The following is a 23875-nucleotide window of genomic DNA, read 5'->3' as shown; positions in this document are numbered from 1 at the left end:
GTCTTTGAATTCAGCCCTCTGTAGGTTGATAATTTTCATTTCCATCAAATGATGTGGCATCCTTTCGTTCCTAACACACTACCTAGTCCATATCGGTACAGCTATCCAGCATGACTTTTTTTTCCTAATGAGATCTGATGTGTTTTCAAACTGTTCCTTTGAAACCGTGGGTCCTTCCAAACATCTAAAATACTCGCAACATGTATACAGCAACATCGATTACAATGCCGTCAGAAGGAAGGACCCACAGTCTCTGATTTACACGCATACAAGTTCCACTGGAGACACATTTAATTGGGACACTGTGAAAGTAAAATTCAGGGCCAAAACCAAGAGTGCCAGAGAGCTGGCTGAACTGTGGCTCTGTAATGAAAATGCCATTAAAAGACACTTGGACTTGAGTCCAGTGTATGTAGGCTTAAAAAGAAGAACATCTAAATAATTAATAAAGACTTTATGACCACGACCTTCCGTACCCCACCTTATTAGTCCCACCCTCCTTACAAAACCCCCCACCCCTCACTCACTATATACTGCCTTTGATTCTTACAGTATATGTCTAATCATTTTCCTCTGATGATGATACCTGGTAGATTGTCGAAAGCTTAGGAATAAAAAAAAAAAAATTTAAGATATGTGACTCATTTTCTCCCTTTGTGAATCTCGAGCTACAAATATATTTATTTATATAAATATATATAAAATTGGGCTGGGAATCAAAAAAGTTAACCAATTAATTGCATCATTGTATATAAATAATTATGATTAATCACATCTAACATTAAAAGATGTAATAATAAAATAAGCATTTAAATCATGAAGTAAATAAACACTGAATCACAAAAATAATGAAGGAATCAAAAAAAAAATAATGGCATACTTTAAACTTAAATGACTTTAAACCTGAACTTTTAACAAAATACTACTTGAGCAAGTACAACCTGAATTTGAATGCATTCCTAATAGGTAAGTTGAAAAAAGGCAATAAGAAAATGAGCCCAATGTATTATAAGCACCAACAAAAATAAAAAAATTAATTTTTAAATTGGCATCTATACTAATAAAAGGCAAAACCCTCACTGACTGACTGACTGACTGACTGACTGACTGACTGACTGACTGACTCACTCACTCACTCACTAATTCTCCACCTTCCCGTGTAGGTAGAAGGCTGAAATTTGGCAGGCTCATTCCTTACAGCTTACTTACAAAAGTTAGGCAGGTTTCATTTCGAAATTCTACGCGTAATGGTCATAACTGGAACATGTTTTTTGTCCATATACTCTAATGGAGGAGGCGGAGTCACGTATCGTGTCATCACGCCTCCTACGTAATCATGGAAGAGATTTACAGCACAAGTCAAACGCGGGAACGAAGGTAAATGACGTTAATTGTTGAGTGTCTTTTAATACTGTGTAAGCATACATATTAACACATGTGCAATTAAACGTGTGCATTTACGGGGTGATTTCTCCGGCTTAAAAGCTCGCCTTTTATCAAACGCGGGAACAAAGGTAAATGACGTTGTTGAGTGTCTTTTAATACTGTGTAAGCATACATATTAACACATGTGCAATTAAACGTGTGCATTTACGGGGTGATTTCTCAGGTTTAAAAGCTCGCCTTTTATTAAAAAGGTAAATGCAAACTGTTTTCATTCTGAAGGGCACAAACCATGTTAGATTTCAGCCGTTAAACGCGCAAAAATGTCGGTACACCAGATAAATAAGCGCAACATATTATCAGTTGTATTGTATGCTTACAATACATATAGAAATGTGTTAATCGTTAACTAATATTATGGGATGGTGTTTTTCGACTCGCGCCTTGATTTAAACGATTCGATGTCTTGGTGGGTTTGCGTAGCTTATTGTCAATATCTTCACACCGGTTTTTAAAACTTATTGACTGAAACGGGCTTTCACGAAAAAAGTTAGGGCTTTGTTACAGGATACACCCTCCACAAGTTAAGGAAGTAAAAATAAAGGTATATATTTCTGTTTTATTTAAACCTTTTAAGTTCGTGTAAGCATACATATTAACACATGTGTAATTAAACGTGTGCATTTACGGGGTGCTTTCTCAGGCGTAAAAGCTCGCCTTTTATTAAAAGGTAAATGCAAACTGTTTTCATTCTGAAGGGCACAAACCACGTTAGATTTCAGCCGTTAAACGCGCAAAAATGTCGGTACACCAGATAAATAAGCGCAACATATTATCAGTTGTATTGTATGCTTACAATAAATATAGAAATGTGTTAATCGTTAACTAATAGTATGGGATGGTGTTTTTCGACTCGCGCCTTGATTTAAACGATTACGTGTCTTGGTGGGTTTGCGTAGCTTATTGTTAATATCTTTACACCTCTTTTTAAGACTTATTGACTGAAATGGGCTTTCACGAAAAAAGTTAGGGCTTTGCTACAGGATACACCCTCCACAAGTTAAGGAAGTAAAAATAAAAGGTATATATTTCTGTTTTATTTAAACCTTTTAAGTTCGTATGCATAGCCCCATTTAGCTGTTTTAGTTTTTTTTTTTTTCTTTCTTCAGTAATATTTAATCTCCTTAAAGAAAAACAACATATGCATTTTACTTTTTTTGTATCTCTTTAGTAATATTTTAGTGTAAAAGGGCAACCAGTATTTAAACCTTTTATGTTACTTTATAAAGTTATTTTACACAATGTTGAAAAATTAATAAGAAAGCTACATATTTTGGCAGCTGCTGCTTTAATTTTCAATGAAATAAAAAAAGCTCTCCAAGAGAAAACCTCAATGAAGAAGAAACTCTAAAAAGGAGAAACCCTCATTTATAAAGGTTTGCTGCAGATGACTTAACTGAAAATAAATGAATAGTTCCTATGTGTATAATACATATTTATCTATTTGACTTATGCCTTTATTCCAGCAACTTGCAACATCTGAGGTACAATTTGTTACATTACTTTTGTTTTTTGCAGCACAGGCAGGTGAAGTGATTTCCTCAGGGTCACACAGTGGTGTCAGTACCAGGATTTGAACTGACAAGCTCCGGGTTTACTGAAATATTACTGAAGAAAGAAAAAAAATGAAAACGGGGAAATGGGGCTATGCATACAAATGTCCATCCATCCATTATCCAACCCGCTATATCCTAAATACAGGAGCCAATCCCTGCCAACACAGGGCACAAGGCAGGAAACAAACCCCGGGCAAGGTGCCAGCCCACCGCAGGGCGCACACACCAACACACACCCACACACCACGGACAATTTAGAATCGCAAATGCACCTAACCTGCATGTCTTTGGACTGTGGGAGGAAACCGGAGTACCCGGAGGAAACCCAGACAGACACGGGGAGAACATTCAAACTCCACGCAGGGAAGCGAACCCGGGTCTCCTAACTGTCACCTTTCACTGCGCCACCATACCGCCCACATACAAACTTAAAAGGTTTAAATAAAACAGAAATATATACCTTTATTTTTACTTCCTTAACTTGTGGAGGGTGTATCCTGTAGCAAAGCCCTAACTTTTTTCATGAAAGCCCCTTTCAGTCAATAAGCCTTAAAAACAGGTGTAAAGCTAAACTTGCAGCACCGCTATTCAATTACACTTGCCTAACGCCTCTCCTAAGGGGAAATACCGTGGGATCTGGGCATCCGTCAAAGCACCAATCACAGGCCCGATTAGAAACCGGGAAGCTGTGACTTGTCGTCTCCCTCCCATGTAACAATCACAGCCCGTGTTACAACGCACTATGTATGTATGTGTATATATGTGTATGTGTGTGTGTATGTATGTGTGTATATGTATGTGTATATATATGTTGATATGTGTGTGTGTGTGTATATATATATATATATATATATATATATATATATATATATATATATATATATATATATATATATATATATATATATGTGTGTGGATGTGTATATGTATATATATATATATGTATATGTAGATATGTGTATATGTAGATATGTATATGTATATATTCATATTACTAAACGAGAATGGTAAACCGGATATGGATGCAGGGACCTGCCCGTGGACGCAAAAGACATAGTGCGCAGGCGCCACACAAAGCCCCCCTCCAACTAACAGAAATCGCAGGAGACATGGTGCGCAGGCGCCACACAAAGCCCCCCTCCACTAACAGAAATAAGAAATGAGGCAACGCGCCCATAGCAGACAAAAAAAAAAAAAAGAGTCAGACGCAGGCGCCACACAAAGCCCATAGCACACAAAAAAGAGGAGTCAGACCCACGCCCCAGAGTGAAACGGGACAGACTACGGAGTACACACACTAACATAAATAAGAAATGAGACACAAAGCCCCCCTCCACTAACAGAAATAAGAAATGAGGCAACGCGCCCATAGCACACAAAAAAGAGGAGTCAGACGCAGGCGCCACACATAAAAAAAGAGGAGTCAGACCCACGCCCCCGAGTGAAACGGGACAGACTACGGAGTCCACAAAGGGTCACCCATCAAGCCCGAGATTACCGCTCAAAAACGAAAGTGCAACCGCAAGCAAACACCCGACATCATACAGAAACCCCACAAATACGGACAAAACAACATATTTGAATCACATTAGCCCCACCCCACAATGAAACAGGACATACTACGGAGTCCACAAAGGTTCACAAATCAAGCCCGAGATGGTATGGAAAAAGAGGAGTCACCCCCCCGCACCAGAGTAAAACGGGACAGACTATGGAGTCCACAAAGGGTCACACATCAACCCCGAGATATTACGGAAAGCGAATTGTGGTACGGAAAACGGCAGATACTACTACGATAGGAGCATTCGCCTACAACGCGCATCTGAAATCAACGTACACACTACACAGCATAATCCATGCACTTCTAAAAAACCGCACGCGGACACCCGACGTCATACATAAACAACAAGAAACCGGACTACACTACATATTGGAATCACATTACAGTGATGCAATATTAACAGGACAACCACAGATAACACAGGCGCAACACCTGATGGGTAATAAGAAGAAGAAACGAACGCTCCGTATTAAACATACGTCATCTGAACACATACAAACTATACAGCATAGGTGAATCTCATTACAGTGATGCACTATTAACCGTACAACCACAGAAAACGCTCCTTATTAACAGTAAGTGCGATCATCCTTATTACTTACCCATATTACTAACGATAAAGAACAGACAAGTCATGAATTCACGATCACGGGTGCAAAACGATACGGCTCGAGTAACGGGACCACAAAGACGAGCCCGCATGAAAAAAAACAATAAACGTAGGCGCCTACAACGCGCTTCTGAAACCGTGGAAGAAAAACTGTCTCGGCTCCAAAAACGAAAAGCTCGACTAACACAGGTACAGAAACGAGCCCAAATGGACAGATACAATGAACGTAGACGCATGCAGCGCGCATCTCAAACTGCGGAAGCGAAGCAGGCACGGGTTCAAAAGGAAAGAGCTCGACAAACACCTGCTAAACAATTCCGCCAATTGGCTGACAACGCGTTCTATAATGAGTCCACTATTAATGAAAATTCATTGGAATCAATGAATGTCATTTGCAATCATTGTCATTCACTTAACTTCCCTGAAGAAACAACTGGCAATACAACTAATGAGTTTACACGTTGTTGTCAAAAGGGTCAAGTTAGACTGCCTCCTTTACATGAATATCCTGAATATCTACGGAAGCTTCTAACTAACGATGTACCTGAAAGTAAAAACTTTATGAACTGCATTAGATCCTACAATGGTTCATTTGCTTTTGCATCTACCGGAGTAAATATCAGGCCACCAGCTGGCAATGGCCCATACTGCTTTCGCGTATGTGGACAAATATTACATCGCATTGGAACAGTGCACCCTGAAACAAATCACGAACGCAAATTTGCAGAAATATACATCTTACATCCAGATGATGCAATCTATCAACGAGTGAACCTTCCTGAAAACAAACAATGCACGGAGCTTATAATGAGAAACGTCAATAAGTTCATAAACAATCACCCATTAGCTAAGTCTATAAAAATGCTACATGAGGTTGAAAGAGAGGCCAATACAAAAGCAACCTACGGCTGCCCGGCGGGCACGGGTTCAAAACGCCGGGGGTAGGCGAGCGAAGCGAGCAGGGGGCGGAGCCCCCTTGTATGTTTACATAACCTCTTTAACACACTACTTCTCCGCTGCGAAGCGCGGGTATTTTGCTAGTAATATATAAAACACAGATATGTCAAAGTAAAACTAAACGATCACAATGACTGTAGATTTTGTATGCACTGCTAAAGACAGATTTAATTGAAAGTATAAGTATTTCCTAAATGGTCATACATTAAAATTGTGTTAAAACTGCACAAATACCATCCTTAATTGCTCATCAACATCAATGACAAGTGTTTTTCAACTAGTGCGCTGTGACACAGCATATATGTACTCTCTCATATATATATATATGAGAGAGAGAGAGAGAGAGAGTAAGGTTTCTAAACTCTTTTGGGACTCCCCCCAATGGGAAGGCACACCGAAGAGCGTCCAGAAGCAAGATCGCCACGTCTGTGAAAGACAGATCAGTTGCTGGGTTAACCGCAGACTCCCAGCGATGTAGCGGCTCGCAGCGAAAACAAATCCGAGTACAGTAATCCCTCCTCCATCGTGGGGGTTGCGTTCCAGAGCCACCCGCGAAATAAGAAAATCCGCGAAGTAGAAACCATATGTTTATATGGTTATTTTTATATTGTCATGCTTGGGTCACAGATTTGCGCAGAAACACAGGAGGTTGTAGAGAGACAGGAACGTTATTCAAACACTGCAAACAAACATTTGTCTCTTTTTCAAAAGTTTAAACTGTGCTCCATGACAAGACAGAGATGACAGTTCAGTCTCACAATTAAAAGAATGCAAACATATCTTCCTCTTCAAAGGGGCAAACAAATCAATAGGGCTGTTTGGCTTGTAAGTATGAGAAGCACCGCGGCACAAAGCTGTTGAAGGCAGCAGCTCACACCCCCTCCGTCAGGAGCAGAGAGCGAGCGAGAGAGAGAGAGAGAGATGGAGAGAGACAGATAAAAAAATCAATACGTGCCCTTTGAGCTTTTAAGTATGCGAAGCACCTGCAGCATACTTAAAAGCTGCACACAGAAGGTAGCAACGTGAAGATAATCTTTCAGCATTTTTAGACGAGCGTCCGTATCGTCTAGGTGTGCGAACAGCCCCCCTGCTCACACCCCCTACGTCAGGATCACAGATAGTCAGCGCAAGAGAGAGAGAAAGAAAAGTAAGTTGGGTAGCTTCTCAGCCATCTGCCAATAGCGTCCCTTGTATGAAATCAACTGGGCAAACCAACTGAGGAAGCATGTACCAGAAACTAAAAGACCCATTGTCCTCAGAAACCCGCGAAGCAGCGAAAAATCCGCGATATATATTTAAATATGCTTACATATAAAATCCGCGATGGCGTGAAGCCGCGAAAGGCGAAGCGCGATATAGCGAGGGATTACTGTAAACCGCATTCGCACTATAAGTGTCTGTTGTCGATAGGTGATGTAAGGAACATTATAAATGCAGGGAACAGTATTACTTGGCCACTAACCTGGCCATGACCCTGCCTGATTGCTGTGACTGTGTATAGGAGAGTGGAAGATCCCACTACAATAAATAACCGTGCTGTTCCTGTTTCAAGCTGAAAAAAGCTGGTATTGCTAAAGTACTGAGACTCGGCCTCGTGTTTCAGGGTGCAAGACAGGGACTTACACGTCGCAATATATACATATATATATATATATATATAGAAAGAGAAAGAGAGAGAGGGAGATATCAACAAATAAAACAAGTGCTGTCTAAGTTTCTTTTTTGTATAACATTACCAAACTTCACTTAGATCCGTCAAGATCATTTTTGAGATTTTGGGGTATTTAGTTTTTCTTATTGCAGAGAGGAGGAGTTACATCTAAATATTAATGTATTGAAATGTCCTTTCATATCAGATATCTATTGACCTAGATGTATCATCCTGTTAAACTTTAGCTTTTCAACTAAAATAGTGTTGAGTAAGTGAGTGACAATCAGTTTTGCATTCTAGATTGTTACATAGATGATGTTCTCTTAAATAGATAACATTTTTGTGTTCTCAATTACTATTTTATGTTAGAAAGAATGTCTAGTGGGGCTAGATGGTTTATTGGCCTGGAAATACTGCAGATTTTGTTTTTTTCTTCAGCTTTACTGGAGTTTTTTTTTTCCTTTCCTGTCCATCCTGGTCAACTGACTGCTTCATCGGACTGTCACTTAGATACTTAAAAATAATTCTATATTTAATTATTTTATTCTCTTAATTATACATCTATCTTATGTAAGTGTGCATTATTTTTATGCGCTACTTATGTATTATTCATATCTCATTTTAATGTGTTTTTCTTTGTATGTAACTACTTCTTTGACATCTTGTAAAGTACTTTAGGCTACATCATTTGTATGAAAATGTTATTTTTTTGTTTATATAAGTACATTCTTAACATTTTGTCTGTGTTCAGATGCTTAAAATATATACATATATTTATAGGTAATTAAGATGACTCTCCATATATACTCACATCAATGTCAAGATCTTCAGGCTTGTATGTGAATGATGAATCTCTAAATCCATCCATCTAAGAAAAACAAATGCCAACCATAGTAAAACAGACAAATACATAAATTAAGACATATATGCTTGGTTTAATTTGCTTTTAAGGGTTTTAAAACAGCTTCAAAACAAACAATTCATAATTCACTTATACATACATATATATGAAGGGAGCAATGTGGTAAAATAAATTACTAGTATCCTACAAAATAACATATTTTTATAAAATCTAAATATGCATCACTCTTTTTACTACCCAGTCTTCCCATCCAAGAGACACTTTAAGCACATATATATATTGTAAAAAAAAATCCTTCTTACATGGGAACACTGACTTACTATTTTGTTATTAAAGAATTTTTTTTTGGTGTCCAGCTTGACATGTTCTTGTAAAATATATTTCAAACCTATAAAGTAAATTAAGTTTGCAGATGAAATGTATCATACAGAGAAAAAAATATCAGCTTGGGAAGATAAATTATTGCTCAGCTGTACTTGCTTGTTTAGTTGCATGCTTGTTTACTTATTTTCCATAATGAAATACTTGTGTAAAAGAATTTAAGTAGATACTGTTAATTTATTCTGTCTAACAGATGAAGATTTATATAAACTATCTGCCTAAAACAAGACACTGGGGTTGTGAAAAGTGAGAAATGCAACTACAAAGCATGTGCAATAAACATTGAATGTATGTTAACTTTAGTTTTCTGCATGGTGGTTATATTAAAAAAGCTCTCTTTAGGAGTAATAATATATATATATATATATATTATATATATATATATATATATATATATATATATATATATATATATATATATATATATATATTATATCATGATGTATCAAACAAGTCCACAGTTTCATAACTGATGCAGATATTCAGATAATGCTCATATACTTTCAGTTTTAAAAGGATATCTAAATATCACAAAATACTGCACTGCATAGCCTTTTCTTCTATTTGACAAATATACATTCCACTAAACAGCTTTCTTTTACATACTTTAATCCATTTTTTATCTACTTTTTACAGATTTCTGACAATATACAGTATAAGAAAACATTTATCGTTTCAATTAAGCCATAAGCCCATCAAGTGCATGTTTTATTCACTTTCACAAAAATATTAAAATTCAAATAAAAGTGATATTTTCTTAGCAGCAAGCATTTCAGGATTCAGTTTTTACAGACATTTTAGATAACTGTTTAGGACATGCTATTGCCACACATGCCACTTTCACATAAAACATGCAAACACACGCTGGTGAACATTTTTAGGATTAGGGTTGGTGTTTGAAAACAACATGAGCTCAGAAGCTTACACATTTTTTTTGAAAAATATGTGCAATGGGGAATGGCTTTGTGCCGATGTATGAATAAGCTGCAGCACTTTTACACTAAAGAAACGAAAAAGTGGCCAAGCAGTGTACTTCAGTTAATCAAACACTGAGATAAATCCTTAAAAACAATCTTAGTAAAAATTGACTCAATTATAAAACAAGTCAGGCAATCTATTTCAGTTAATGTTAAACATCTTTTGTGGGATCTTGAATGTCTCGCGCTAGAAACAGTAACTTTATCAAAATAGTAACTGCAGGTAATGCACATATATTCAACCACTGATCAAAAATGGTCAAAACTGCGTATTAGCATGACTTCAAATAAAACACATATATCAGTTTAGCAGATGAAAACTTAAAACATTTGTTTCAAATTTTTTTCACATTCAAACAATTCTTTTCACAGTGGGAAACCACAAAAGGGAATATATATATATATATATATATATATATATATATATATATATATATATATATATATATATATATATATATTAAAATGCTCACATTTTTTATTAGAAAGTTTCTTCTTAATGTGTATACATGTGACAAAATAGTGCATTTTAATGCGACTCTTCAGTTAAGGTGAGAGGATGACTTAATTTAATATGGGGACAATTTTTTAATCAGACATTTTTTATGTAGCACCTTTCAAAGAACAAGAATCTAGTTAATTGAAAGAGCTACAGAATTTGCATAAATTCTCATTTACTGCTGAAAGTTTTTTGCAAATTATTGCAAGTCCAACAAGGTAAGATTGTCAACATCATCAGTTAGAAACAGCAGTTGGCTGCAAGCAGAGTGGGAACAAATGGATTTTGGTGAATTTTTTTTTTCTTCAATGTGAATGTGTCTTTTTAAACACACTGTCATTTTAGCAATCTCTGATAATGTTTTTTAGCATTTTAAAATGAAAACTTTTTATTAGATGAAATATTTAAAAAAAAATTAACAGCATGTTAAAGAGCCTCTGCTTAAAAAAAATGAATTACACATTCTATCAAAGCCTATAGGAAAATTTAAAAAATGAACAGCTGCCAAACAATCAGTTGTTATAATCAACAAAATATTATAATAATGATTTTTTTCACACTTTTACAATGTTATAAAATGGGCATATAATGCAGTACTCCAATTCTTATAATAAAATATGTTCAAAGAGTTAACCTTAATCCCTCCCCCGCCCTTTACAGAGTATACAGTATCAAATACACCATTTAGTTTAAATTTCAAAGAACTTTAACATCTACTGGTCAAGTATATACAAACTGGATTATGAAGACCCATTACATATGCTAAACATCTAATTATATCTAATTATATGCTAAGTATGAAATTAAAAAAAGACTGGATTTTGTCAATAAACTTTACTGTTTTTAAAAACACAGTTTGCTCTATTAATATTAAACTTAAGACTAACTCTGCTTATGTAATGCGAATAGTTTGACATTGAGAAATCTGTGTGTGTTTTTTTTTGATAATATTTTAATACAGTTACTGATTTGACCTTATTTTGTACTTTCACTGAATTTTTTATTCCTTTTTGTTAAAATTCATTCATAACTGGGCTGCAGTCAGAACCAGAAATAAATGTAAGAATGTGTCCATATTTTAAGGCTATGTTTATTTGTACTGAACAGAGTAAATTAGTGCAAGATGGTTAAAAACTGACCTGTCAAAACAATTTATAAACTTCTTGCACAATTTGAGACAATTGCATATATTTAAAAGAAATTACTGCACAAATCCAAAGTTCCCCAAATGTCCTGTTCTATTAAAAACATTATTGTAGCACCACTTGTAAGATCTAGCCATCACTGTTTAAATTCACACAATTTGAAGCATTATTCAAATGCAAAAAAAGAAAAAAAGTGCCAAAGAGAGCTTCATACATCATATGCCATGCCAACAAAGTTCGGTCCCACTGTCCACTATAGCAATGGATGAAATGGGTTTAGAAACAAACAAAAATATAAAATGCCATGAGGGAAACTGGGAGTAAACCCAAAGGTTGTCAATAAAAAGGAGTTTTGGGAAAGATGATACAAGCAGAGCCATTAATTTCTCCAAGACCTTACTTGCTGGTACAGCTGGGGCCTGGGTGCCGAGTTCTCAATCATTGTGTGAACCATGAAGATTAAGGGTTCATTTTCTTTCATCTAGTTCAAATCAGGAGGAGCACATAGCAAACATCAGTTTAAAGCATAGTAAGATTTGACAGTCAATACTGAAAAGCAGGCTTTTACATGGTTCTTTTTCACATTGCACAGATGAATCAGTGAAAACGTGGCATATATTTGAAAAATCTCAGTTGAGCCTTCACATATACTCAATTTCTCTAAGAATTACCGTGTTTTGCAGCAACATAACAGGAATTAATTTTGCTTGATGTTTAAAGTATGTTACATTATTTTAGTTACTTTTAATTACCACATACATTAGTTTGGCGATTCATTTTCAAAATAATCAATTACTTATAGCATGAAATAGCCTTTTTTTATTAGGATGTGGTAATATTCATATTCACTATTTAATTTAAAACAATTGTAGGCTATAGTCTACAATTCAGCCACTGGAGTTGTTAACAACACAGTAATATTGAAATAAAATAACACCCCTTCACAGAATTCTGATTACATACGTTGCTGCAGCTAAACAGCATTTTTCAGGAGTCAGAGAGCCTAAGTTATACTGCAAATATGTTTACAAATGTATTTGAAAGATAATTTAACTAGACATTTCCAACGCATAATCACGGTGTACTATAAAAACATTTTATTTAAAATTTGTTGCAGTTGCCTGGGAAATAATATTACAATTAACATTTTTAAATAACCTATACCATGTCTCTCCTCATTTTGTTTACTTACTTCTATAAATTTACTCTGCATAAATTTAAAATAAAAACACTTAAAATGACACCAAATTTGGCTATTTTTAAATCATCCCATAGATATACTGCTACTAAGTCATTTATTACATCAAAGTGTCCCTGTTAGGACTGAAAGACAATAGTGATATTTTAATAAGATGTGAAGAAAGGTCATATTTTAAAAATAAAATGAGGTGACTTTTTAAAACATAGAATTTTGTGAGAAATTGAAATTCCCATTAATTTAACAGGGGAGAAATAAAAAATTCAAATGCATTTCAACTTTATTGTAAATCTCAAATTACATAAAAAATGCTATATTCCTTAAGCCTTTACTTCAAGCATACAACTTCAGATACCATTCAATGGAGGGTTTTGATCTTTTTAAAACTCAATTTAAGTGCTACAAAAAGTCACCAAAGAGCATTATGTGAACGTTTAATCCATGCTTGTGACCTTTTGTAAGAACCCCTTTTAATAAAATGAATTTAAACTATTTACTAATTGAGATTCAAACAACTAAATCCTTTTAGATATAAAAGCCAGAAGAATTAAAAAGGGAATACAAACAATACTTAGTTTCTGAGATTTATCGTAAGTCATATAAAGTATTTATATTATCCAGTTATTACCATAAAAGAACAAGATTAGATAGAAAAAAAAGATAAATTATCATCATAATAATGTATAGATATAGTATGTAGTAAACAGTATTATTCTCTGTTGGATTCTGAATGGGTTTATGTTTTTTGCCATTTCAAGTCATAAAAAGATGGCAGGAACATGCCTGACAGAACCTGGTATGATTAAGTATTCTTTATGCCCTGACTTCCACCACAAATTACAAAGTAGATTATAATTAAAGCTATTAGGCAATGCTCAAGGCATGTGACATTTACTTTACAGCAAATGAAGTTAAATATTTAATATTAATGTTCCTTGTCAAAAGTTTGACTTTGGGAATCCACTTTAAGATCATTCTTATAAAGAACAAAATAAGCATGTATTATATGCATGAGAATATGGTATCTGCTGTTTTCACTATATAAAGTTTTTTTTTATATATATCCTTGAATAGACTCAGGTTAACAAATAATTCTGTCAGGTCAAAGTTAATGAACTTTGATAGTCACTTAAGGAGCTCACCCAGCACTTTTTTTTGTTAAAATAAATGATCAAACATAAATCACTCAAAGGAGCACCAGTCCAATAAATTAAAAAAAATTTCCAGCTATGAAAAAAATGACAAAAAGTGTGGTAAGAACAAAATGTTAATTTGTAAAACAGAAAATGGCAAAGTCATGAAGGACCAATGTTAACAAGTGAAAAAAAGAAGAAAAATGGAAAATTAAAGCTAAGGAAAACAATTAATAAATAATGTCAACATTAAGGGACTTTTTTTAAACACAAAGTAATGTTATTTTAAATGTGTTAAATGTTAAGTTAATGTAAACATCAGTCAGTTCAACAGAAGCATAGAATGAAGTATCAAACAATTTGGTCAATACGAATATTACATTTAAAATACATATCAAACATTTGCCCTTCAGCTGGGGAAAATTAATCACACTTCAAAAAATGACAAAAGTATACAGGTAGCCACTGTATCTGAATAAAAGGAACAGTATATGACAATAGTATTTCTATGCATTATCTGTGGAAGCACTTCCTTAATTGATGTGTTTATGGAGTTAATGTTTCCATGTTCAATGTACATCATTTTGTTTTTACACAGTAAGAGAAAAAAGAACATCTGCAGTCATATCTAACCAAATAACATACACACTAACAAGAATCAGTTTTCCCACCTGATTATCCAAATATACAAGGTTCCTTTGAAGGTGATGTGAAAGAATCTCATTCTATCGGCAGCAATAAAGAGAAACAAAGACAGTGAGGCAGGAAAGGGGAAAGGACTTGAACTATTAAGGTATAGGAGAGAGTGCAGTCGTTTTACTAAACAAGAAATAAGGACAATTAATTAATATTGTATGTACAAAACTGTCTAATGTACTGTTAGCTGGAAAATCAATCTGTAATGTACATTTTCATGTTACTTTAGTAAGTAAGACTGAAATAAAATAAGTGATAAAGATCATATAATCTATTTTATGTTAGGGATGCAGACATACTGTATAAAGAAAAATAAATGTATTAAGTATTGCTGTTCTGAGGGGAATAAATAAGTTCCAGTTCAGAAATAGAAAACTATGTCTAAAGTATGTCTACATCTATCTACCTATACACACACACATATACACATATATATATATATATATATATATATACATATATATTATATATACAGTACTGTGCAAAAGTTTTAGGCAGGTGTGAAAAAAATGCTGTAAACAAAGAATGCTTTCAGAAATATAATGATTGTTTATTGTTATCAATTTAGAAAATGCAAAGTGAGCGAACAAAAGAAAAATCTAAATCAAATCAATATTTGGTGTTACTACCTTTTGCCTTCAAACCAGCATCAATTCTTATAGGTACACTTGCACAAAGTCAGGGATTTTGTAGGATTATAGTCAGGTGTATGATCAACTAATTATACCAAACTGGTGCTAATGATCATCAATGTCACATGTAGGTTGAAACACAGTCATTAACCGAAATAGAAACAGCTGTGTAGGAGGCTTAAAACTGGGTGAGGAATAGCCAAACTGCTACCAAGGTGAGGTTGTGGAAGACAGTTTCATGTCATGGCAAGATTGAGCACAGCAACAAGACACAAGGTAGTTATACTGCATCAGCAAGGTCTCTCCCAGACAAAGATTTCAAAGCAGACTGGGGTTTCAAGATGTGCTGTTCAAGCTCTTTTGAAGAAGCACAAAGAAATGGGCAACGCTGAGGATCATAGACGCAGTGGTCGGCCAAGGAAACTTAGTGCAACAGATGAAAGACACATCAAGCTTATTACCCTTCGAAATCGGAAGATGTCCAGCAGTGCCATCAGCTCAGAACTGGCAGAAACCAGTGGGACCCAGGTACACCCATCTACTGTCCGGAGAAGTCTGGCTAGAAGTGGTCTTCATGGAAGAGTTGCAGCCAAAAAGCCATACCTCCGATGTGGAAACAAGGCCAAGCGACTCAAGTATGCACGAAAACATAGGAACTGGGGTGCAGAAAAATGGCAGCAGGTGCTCTGGACTGATGAGTCAAAATTTGAAATATTTGGCTGTAGCAGAAGGCAGTTTGTTCGTCGAAGGGCTGGAGAGCGGTACAATAATGAGTGTCTGCAGGCAACAGTGAAGCATGGTGGAGGTTCCTTGAACATTTGGGGCTGCATTTCTGCAAATGGAGTTGGAGATTTGGTCAGGATTAATGGTGTTCTCAATGCTGAGAAATACAGGCAGATACTTATCCATCATGCAATACCATCAGGGAGGCATATGATTGGCCCCAAATTTATTCTGCAGCAGGACAACGACCCCAAACATACAGCCAAAATCATTAAGAACTATCTTCAGCGTAAAGAACAAGAAGTCCTGGAAGTGATGGTATGGCCCCCACAGAGCCCTAATCTCAACATCATCGAGTGTGTCTGGGATTACATGAAGAGACAGAAGGATGTGAGGAAGCCTACATCCACAGAAGATCTGTGGTTAGTTCTCCAAGATGTTTGGAACTACCTACCAGCCGAGTTCCTTCAAAAACTGTGTGCAAGTGTACCTAGAATAATAGATGCTGTGTTGAAGGCAAAGGGTGGTCACACCAAATATTGATTTGATTTAGATTTCTCTTTTGTTCATTCACTGCATTTTGTTGATTGATGAAAATAAATGATTAACACCTCCATTTTTGAAAGCATTCTTAGTTTACAGCATTTTTTCACACCTGCCTAAAACGTTTGCACAGTACTGTGTGTACATATATATATATATACACACACACACACACACAACACCACACAAAACATAGGTCACATCCATCATGCTATGCTATCAACTTAACAAGTCGCTTAAACCATTAGAGATAAAGACAGTGCCTGAACTACCATTACAATGCCATAGTTTCATTAATAAATGTGCATATATGTATTTATTAATCTTTTATTATACTGTATCTAACCACAAGCTCTCACATTATATGTGTTAAGAAAGTTATTACAGACATAACGGAAAAACAAAAAGCATACACATATGCTGTCATAGATCACAGTCCATGCATTAGTCTAATGTAATCATTTTCTTCTGCACAGTTGTTGAACACCTCTGTCTGGACTGGCACTTAAAAGAGAGTCAATATAATCCAGTGACCTCCTTATGATCCTAAACACTTTGTCTTTCTGTGCTTACAGTATAGTCTCTCTGCTACAAAATTACTGGTGTACAAAAGAATATGTTTTAATTGTGGGGAATCAGACAGAAGCTATTCCACTTGTAAAAACTCACAGGGGAAAAAAATTATCTTCAAAACTTCAGAAGGTACACTAATACCATTAAAAATATCACATCATCATATACTAATAGTTTACTTTAATACATATATTTTAATTTGTGATACTCAAAGGTAATCATCATAAAATGGATTCACACATATCAGGAGTAATAAAACATTTAAGCCATATTTTATTGGTTAAAATAAATTGTTAAAGGGTAAAATATTGTAACTTTTCCTTCCTGGAGAATAATGTAAGGCAATTTAAAATGTGGTATTTGCTACATTGTATTTGAATACAGTATAAAAGAAAAGCAGTATGACTTTTAAAAAATTCAATTCAAATTATTTTTATTTAGAGTCCTTCTAAATAGTCCAGCTCAGTGTGCTCTTCTTAACTATTACATTTTCATTTCTTTGTAACTTGATGCATATTTGAGTGCTACATATCAGGCTTGTTACTGCTACTTTTTCCCTGTAAACTCTGTCAGGATAGGTGCTGTAGCATTCTGTTTTATTCAGAGTAGTTATCTAATTTTCAAATTGCTAGATCTAAAATAAATAAATAAATAAATGAAAGCTAAAACTTATAGATGAAACAAAAACACCATTTTTTATAATGGCCTAATTATGTATAAGATTCAGAAGTGTTCCACAAAAGGGAGTAATTCCTTTACTCAGTATCATAGAAGCACTTATTTTAAAAGTATTATTGATATGAAAATAAATGTAAAAAGCATTAACGGATATAGTTCATGGGTGGTTGATGTACCAAATATAAAAACCAGTGAAATATACACATAGTGCATAGTTCAATAGAAATAACATTACTGCAGCTGAAGTTTAGCAAAATCAAGATATTTGGGTTAATGAGAAAAAAAAACAAGAAAACAATGCAGCAAATACCTAAACAAATCATGAAGAAACTTGCTTTTTTTAAGGAACTATAAAATTACGGAAATGGTATACAATACACGCCATCTATTAGCTGACCTTTGGATTGGTGGCATCAAGATTTAGTTGCATAAGCTGCGCTAATGTATGCTCTCGGATGCTATTCAGCTCTGCCTGCTGCCGCCTCAGCTTGATTAACAGCAGAGTCAACTCTTCTGGCTGTAGGCCCCGAAGGGAGAGTCAAAGAAGGAACAAGATGTTAGGATGGCATTAGTAATGGATTATAGGAAAATATAACTGGGAAAAATGAAAACCACAAATATCTCTCTCGGCAGCTTTTGAGATTATCAACAAGTTGACATCTTGCATAAACCAGTATCTGCTAAAGAAAAATACCATAACAAAACATTTAAAGGAATACTCCACACAAAAATTACATTTTTTTTTGTTATTTACCCCATGTTGTTTGTATTGATGGCTGAAAAAAAAAAATTATTCTCATAGTTTCAAGGAGGATGGATCATATCATGCTTTATAATACAATGGACTTCAGCGTGGACCAGTCCAGCTACTTGTGTCACATAACCCATATGTCAGTTACCCTGTCGTACATTCACCTAAGACTAGCCTTGCTGGCCATCACTTCTAGCAACACATAAACAGATACAGTAAGTAACAAGTAAAAGCCAGGGCTATTTTTGGGAAGAATATTTGTTTAACATATTAAAAAAAAAAAGCTTTCAATTGCATGAAATGAATACAAATTTTGTTAAACATATTTTATGTTTCTTTTCTAATGAAGAGCACAATTTATGAATTTTAAATCAGGATTTCCTATTAAATAAAATTACCACTGAAGTCACTTACTGCAAAAACAAAACATTCTGGGCGATTATGGGCAAAGTATTGCAATGTTGCCTCATTCTGTCAGCAAATCTATGTGGTCCAAACTGAAATAAGGCACAATTTCAGCCCTACTTTTTCTCTTTCCACTCTGCTGAAGTACACCAAACATCAAACAGGCTCATGTGCTGGGTTCAAAACTAAATAAGCCTTCTCTTCTGTTTCCAATGTCAAAAACACTTTCTTTTCTTCATTGCAGCCAACAGCATTTCTCATTGTGAGAATTATATGCATCACACTTCCAGAGGAGCAATCATTGGCTGTTAACTATCACACTGCCCACCCTTAGGAACAGCAACTTTCTATCATAAAATCAAATGACTATGGTTTTTTTTGTCAATTGTAGAAATTTGTAGAGCACTCTCAACTTATTTACAGGGATGTCACATTACACAATTGGCATTACTAGATGTGCAATTCTTGAATTACAGCCCTTAAAAAGAGCTAATTATTTTAATAACTACAAAATACAGAAGAATAATCAAAATTTGTATGTTGATGTTAAAAGCCCCTGGAAACAAACAAAACTGAATTTCACACTGGTTAACTGACCAGAAACACAAAGCATAGCAAAGAGCAGAATGCTCAACAGGATGTGAGCTCAACAGTCAGTACTTCTGGACAATGACACCATCTGATTTCCATTATAATAGCTTCTGATATACTTAGTACACAAGTGAAATTTATAGGTGACACCAAAATTGGAAGAACATCAAACACAGAGAAGGAGGTGAAAATAATTAAAAATGTTCTAGACAAGCTTCAAAACTGGTAAAACAAATTTAAAAATACGGACAAGTACAATGTGCTACATGTAGAAAGAAGGAACTTTTATTATAAATATAATATGGGTGACAATGACCTACAGTGAACAACATCTGAAAAGAATTTGGTGATTTACACTGACACAACATTGTCATTCTTCAAGTAATTTGCAGAAACGAGTAACATTTTATACTATGCTGTAAAAACTGCTGCTGAGACTGCTTCTGGAAAACTGTGTTCAGTTCATTATCCCTGTGCTACACAAAGTGTATCTGCTCTAGAAGTTGCAATTATGTCCATTCAAGTATTAAAAGGAATTTGTTACTATGAGTAAATGAATTACACCTCTTCAGTCTTGGGCGGATTTGATCCCTATTAAACAACTATTTTTACTCATTGGTTAAATGCGTTATATGTCTCAACACAACACTTACAGTGGTGTGAAAAACTATTTGCCCCCTTCCTGATTTCTTATTCTTTTGCATGTTTGTCACACAAAATGTTTCTGATCATCAAACACATTTAACCATTAGTCAAATATAACACAAGTAAACACAAAATGCAGTTTGTAAATGGTGGTTTTTATTATTTAGGGAGAAAAAAAAATCTAAACCTACATGGCCCTGTGTGAAAAAGTAATTGCCCCCTGAACCTAATAACTGGTTGGGCCACCCTTAGCAGCAATAACTGCAATCAAGCGTTTGCGATAACTTGCAATGAGTCTTTTACAGCGCTCTGGAGGAATTTTGGCCCACACATCTTTGCAAATTTGTTGTAATTCAGCTTTATTTGAGGGTTTTCTAGCATGAACCGCCTTTTTAAGGTCATGCCATAGCATCTCAATTGGATTCAGGTCAGGACTTTGACTAGGCCACTCCAAAGTCTTCATTTTGTTTTTCTTCAGCCATTCAGAGGTGGATTTGCTGGTGTGTTTTGGGTCATTGTCCTGTTGCAGAACCCAAGATCGCTTCAGCTTGAGTTGACGAACAGATGGCCGGACATTCTCCTTCAGGATTTTTTGGTAGACAGTAGAATTCATGGTTCCATCTATCACAGCAAGCCTTCCAGGTCCTGAAGCAGCAAAACAACCCCAGACCATCACACTACCACCACCATATTTTACTGTTGGTATGATGTTCTTTTTCTGAAATGCTGTGTTCCTTTTACGCCAGATGTAACGGGACATTTGCCTTCCAAAAAGTTCAACTTTTGACTCATCAGTCCACAAGGTATTTTCCCAAAAGTCTTGGCAATCATTGAGATGTTTCTTAGCAAAATTGAGATGAGCCCTAATGTTCTTTTTGCTTAACAGTGGTTTGCGTCTTGGACATCTGCCATGCAGGCCGTTTTTGCCCAGTCTCTTTCTTATGGTGGAGTCGTGAACACTGACCTTAATTGAGGCAAGTGAGGCCTGCAGTTCTTTAGACGTTGTCCTGGGGTCTTTTGTGACCTCTCGGATGAGTCGTCTCTGCGCTCTTGGGGTAATTTTGGTCGGCCGGCCACTCCTGGGAAGGTTCACCACTGTTCCATGTTTTTGCCATTTGTGGATAATGGCTCTCACTGTGGTTTGCTGGAGTCCCAAAGCTTTAGAAATGGCTTTATAACCTTTACCAGACTGATAGATCTCAATTACTTCTGCTCTCATTTGTTCCTGAATTTCTTTGGATCTTGGCATGATGTCTAGCTTTTGAGGTGCTTTTGGTCTACTTCTCTGTGTCAGGCAGCTCCTATTTAAGTGATTTCTTGATTGAAACAGGTGTGGCAGTAATCAGGCCTGGGGGTGGCTACGGAAATTGAACTCAGGTGTGATACACCACAGTTAGGTTATTTTTTAACAAGGGGGCAATTACTTTTTCACACAGGGCCATGTAGGTTTGGATTTTTTTTCTCCCTAAATAATAAACACCATCATTTAAAAACTGCATTTTGTGTTTACTTGTGTTATATTTGACTAATGGTTAAATGTGTTTGATGATCAGAAACATTTTGTGTGACAAACATGCAAAAGAATAAGAAATCAGGAAGGGGGCAAATAGTTTTTCACACCACTGTATCTACTTAAAATTTTTTTTCAAATTATGCTGGAAGGAGCCACATTGTCCACTAGTCATTATAATGCAGACACTTTTCCCAAATTAGTAGCATAACACCTAATTCTGCACATTCACATCACAATAAAGGTATGCTGTAATTTTCAAACAAGAAAAGATTTACTCAGATATTTTACAAAATATATATGACTTTATAAATACTACTCTTCACCGCTTTACTTTGTATTTCTTCAAAAAGGTGTGGAAAAACCTACAAAACTGTGCAGATTGGAAGTTTCACGTAGAAAAACTAAATTCTGAAAATTATTTGGGGGTTTATGTTGAACCCAAATTCCTATTCTTTAGGCAAATCACAGACGCAATTAAAAGGTAAATAAAACATTATGTCATAAAACTGTGTTAATGAAAAATCAAGCGATGTTATGCCCAAACTATGTATTGCATGACATTAGAATGTTCAGTTCAGGCCAGAATACTAAATATATACATACCAACACTAGAAGGTGACAGAAAAAAAAAATCAAGGGCTTGTTAAACAGTATGCAGGAAGTATCTCAACACAAGGAGGGAAGAAAATAATACGCAGAACATGAAAGCTAGATATACTGTATGTAAAATATAGCATGATTTAAGCTAAAAGGGAGTTACAGAAGGATAACTGGGAGGAGATAAGCAAAAAAGGCCACTTACAAAATGCATTTTTATAATGATAAACTTACAAAAACACTTTTAAACAATTGTCCTTATGTAAAGGGGTTATATACACTATTGTATAAGGATATTTTACTTAGGTGCATACAAACTTTAATTGAACTAACTTGTTAAATATGTATTGGACAGAGTAATAAAACAGTCATGTACCCAGGCTCACTGTTTGATAGTTGCTGGACAATATTCACAATTTTTGCTTGAGCATTTTTGATTATATGGTCTGGGTGGAATAGTGTAGCTGTTAGTTATGGATATAAATTTTTAAAGAAATTGCTCATCGACCATGTGATCTCTACAGAAGAGAAAGATATAAACTTTTTAGTCTACAATACAGACAGCTAGATGAGAACCTAACCTGGGTATTCAAAGTTTTCAAATTTTCATCCAGCAGAATTTGTGAATTGTGAATCATAATCAAAGACATCAGAGAATATTTTGATAAAGTCCATTTAAAATAAGAAGCAGTGATCAAATATGGGACTATGTACTGAGTCATGTTGCTCAAGTGAAAATGTGGATCGCTTTTAAAAAATATATTGATGAAATAAAGGAATAACTGAGCTATTACTGTTGCTAAACAGATAAGATTGATGAGCTCGATGGTTTAATACCGCACATCTAGGTTTGAGACTTTTGGCCAAGGACATTGTATGGCTTTCTTAATATAGCTTAACAGAACCTCTTGCACATATGTGTTATCAAAGATGTTGCATAGTATTTTATTTTCCTCAAGTAAATATGTGACTGAGAGCCTAGCCCAATGCTGAAACTTTTATTATCTTACACAGATACCGTATTTTCTATACTACACATGCAAAGTGCTTGAAAAATTAAATAGAATATATGATAATAGCTTTTCAAATGAATGCTCAAAAGATTTGAAGTGGGTTAAAAAATGACTGACTGACTGGTTATCAGTTAAAAAATCAATCTGAGTTAGTCCATAAAACATCTGGTTGATTTTTAGTAAAAATTATTTGGTTGATTTTTTATATTACTTTGCGCAGGACATGAGAGAATGTTAATTTTCTTCAAGTACAACCCCAATTCCAATGAAGTTGGGACATTGTGTAAAACGTAAATAAAAACAGAATACAATGATTTGCAAATCCTTTTCAACCTATATTCAATTAAATACACTACAAAGACAAGATATCGAATGTTCAAACTGATAAACTTTATTGTTGTTTTGCAAATGTTCACTCATTTTGAATTTGATGCTTGCAACATGTTCCAAAAAAGCTGGGACAGGGGCATGTTTATCACTGTGTTATATCACCTTTCCTTTTAGCAACACTCAATAAGCGTTTGGGAACTGAGGACACTAAT

General features: G+C 35.1%; 1 protein-coding gene across 11 annotated transcripts in view; it reads right to left on the bottom strand.

The window, feature by feature from the left end:
- The window catches only part of plekha5 (pleckstrin homology domain containing, family A member 5), a 493187-nt gene that overhangs the window by 92995 nt on the left and 376317 nt on the right, over positions 1–23875 (bottom strand). For 6 of the 11 annotated variants that reach the window (XM_051935428.1, XM_051935392.1, XM_051935408.1 and 3 more), the window contains 4 exons: positions 18216–18335; positions 14645–14698; positions 12043–12123; positions 8590–8646 (listed from right to left, as the gene is read on the bottom strand). In XM_051935428.1, the coding sequence (XP_051791388.1) occupies positions 8590–8646; positions 12043–12123; positions 14645–14698; positions 18216–18335 (312 nt within the window). Of the gene's footprint in view, positions 1–8589; positions 8647–9007; positions 9029–12042; positions 12124–14644; positions 14699–18215; positions 18336–23875 lie in introns of those variants that run through there. The other 5 variants (XM_051935399.1, XM_051935415.1, XM_051935440.1 and 2 more) reach the window with 4 other exon arrangements.

This window comes from Erpetoichthys calabaricus, chromosome 1 (genome assembly GCF_900747795.2).
Source record: "Erpetoichthys calabaricus chromosome 1, fErpCal1.3, whole genome shotgun sequence".
In the NCBI taxonomy this organism is placed as follows: domain Eukaryota; kingdom Metazoa; phylum Chordata; class Cladistia; order Polypteriformes; family Polypteridae; genus Erpetoichthys; species Erpetoichthys calabaricus.
Note: the sequence above shows the minus strand (reverse complement) of the source record. Positions and strands in the feature narration are given on the sequence as shown.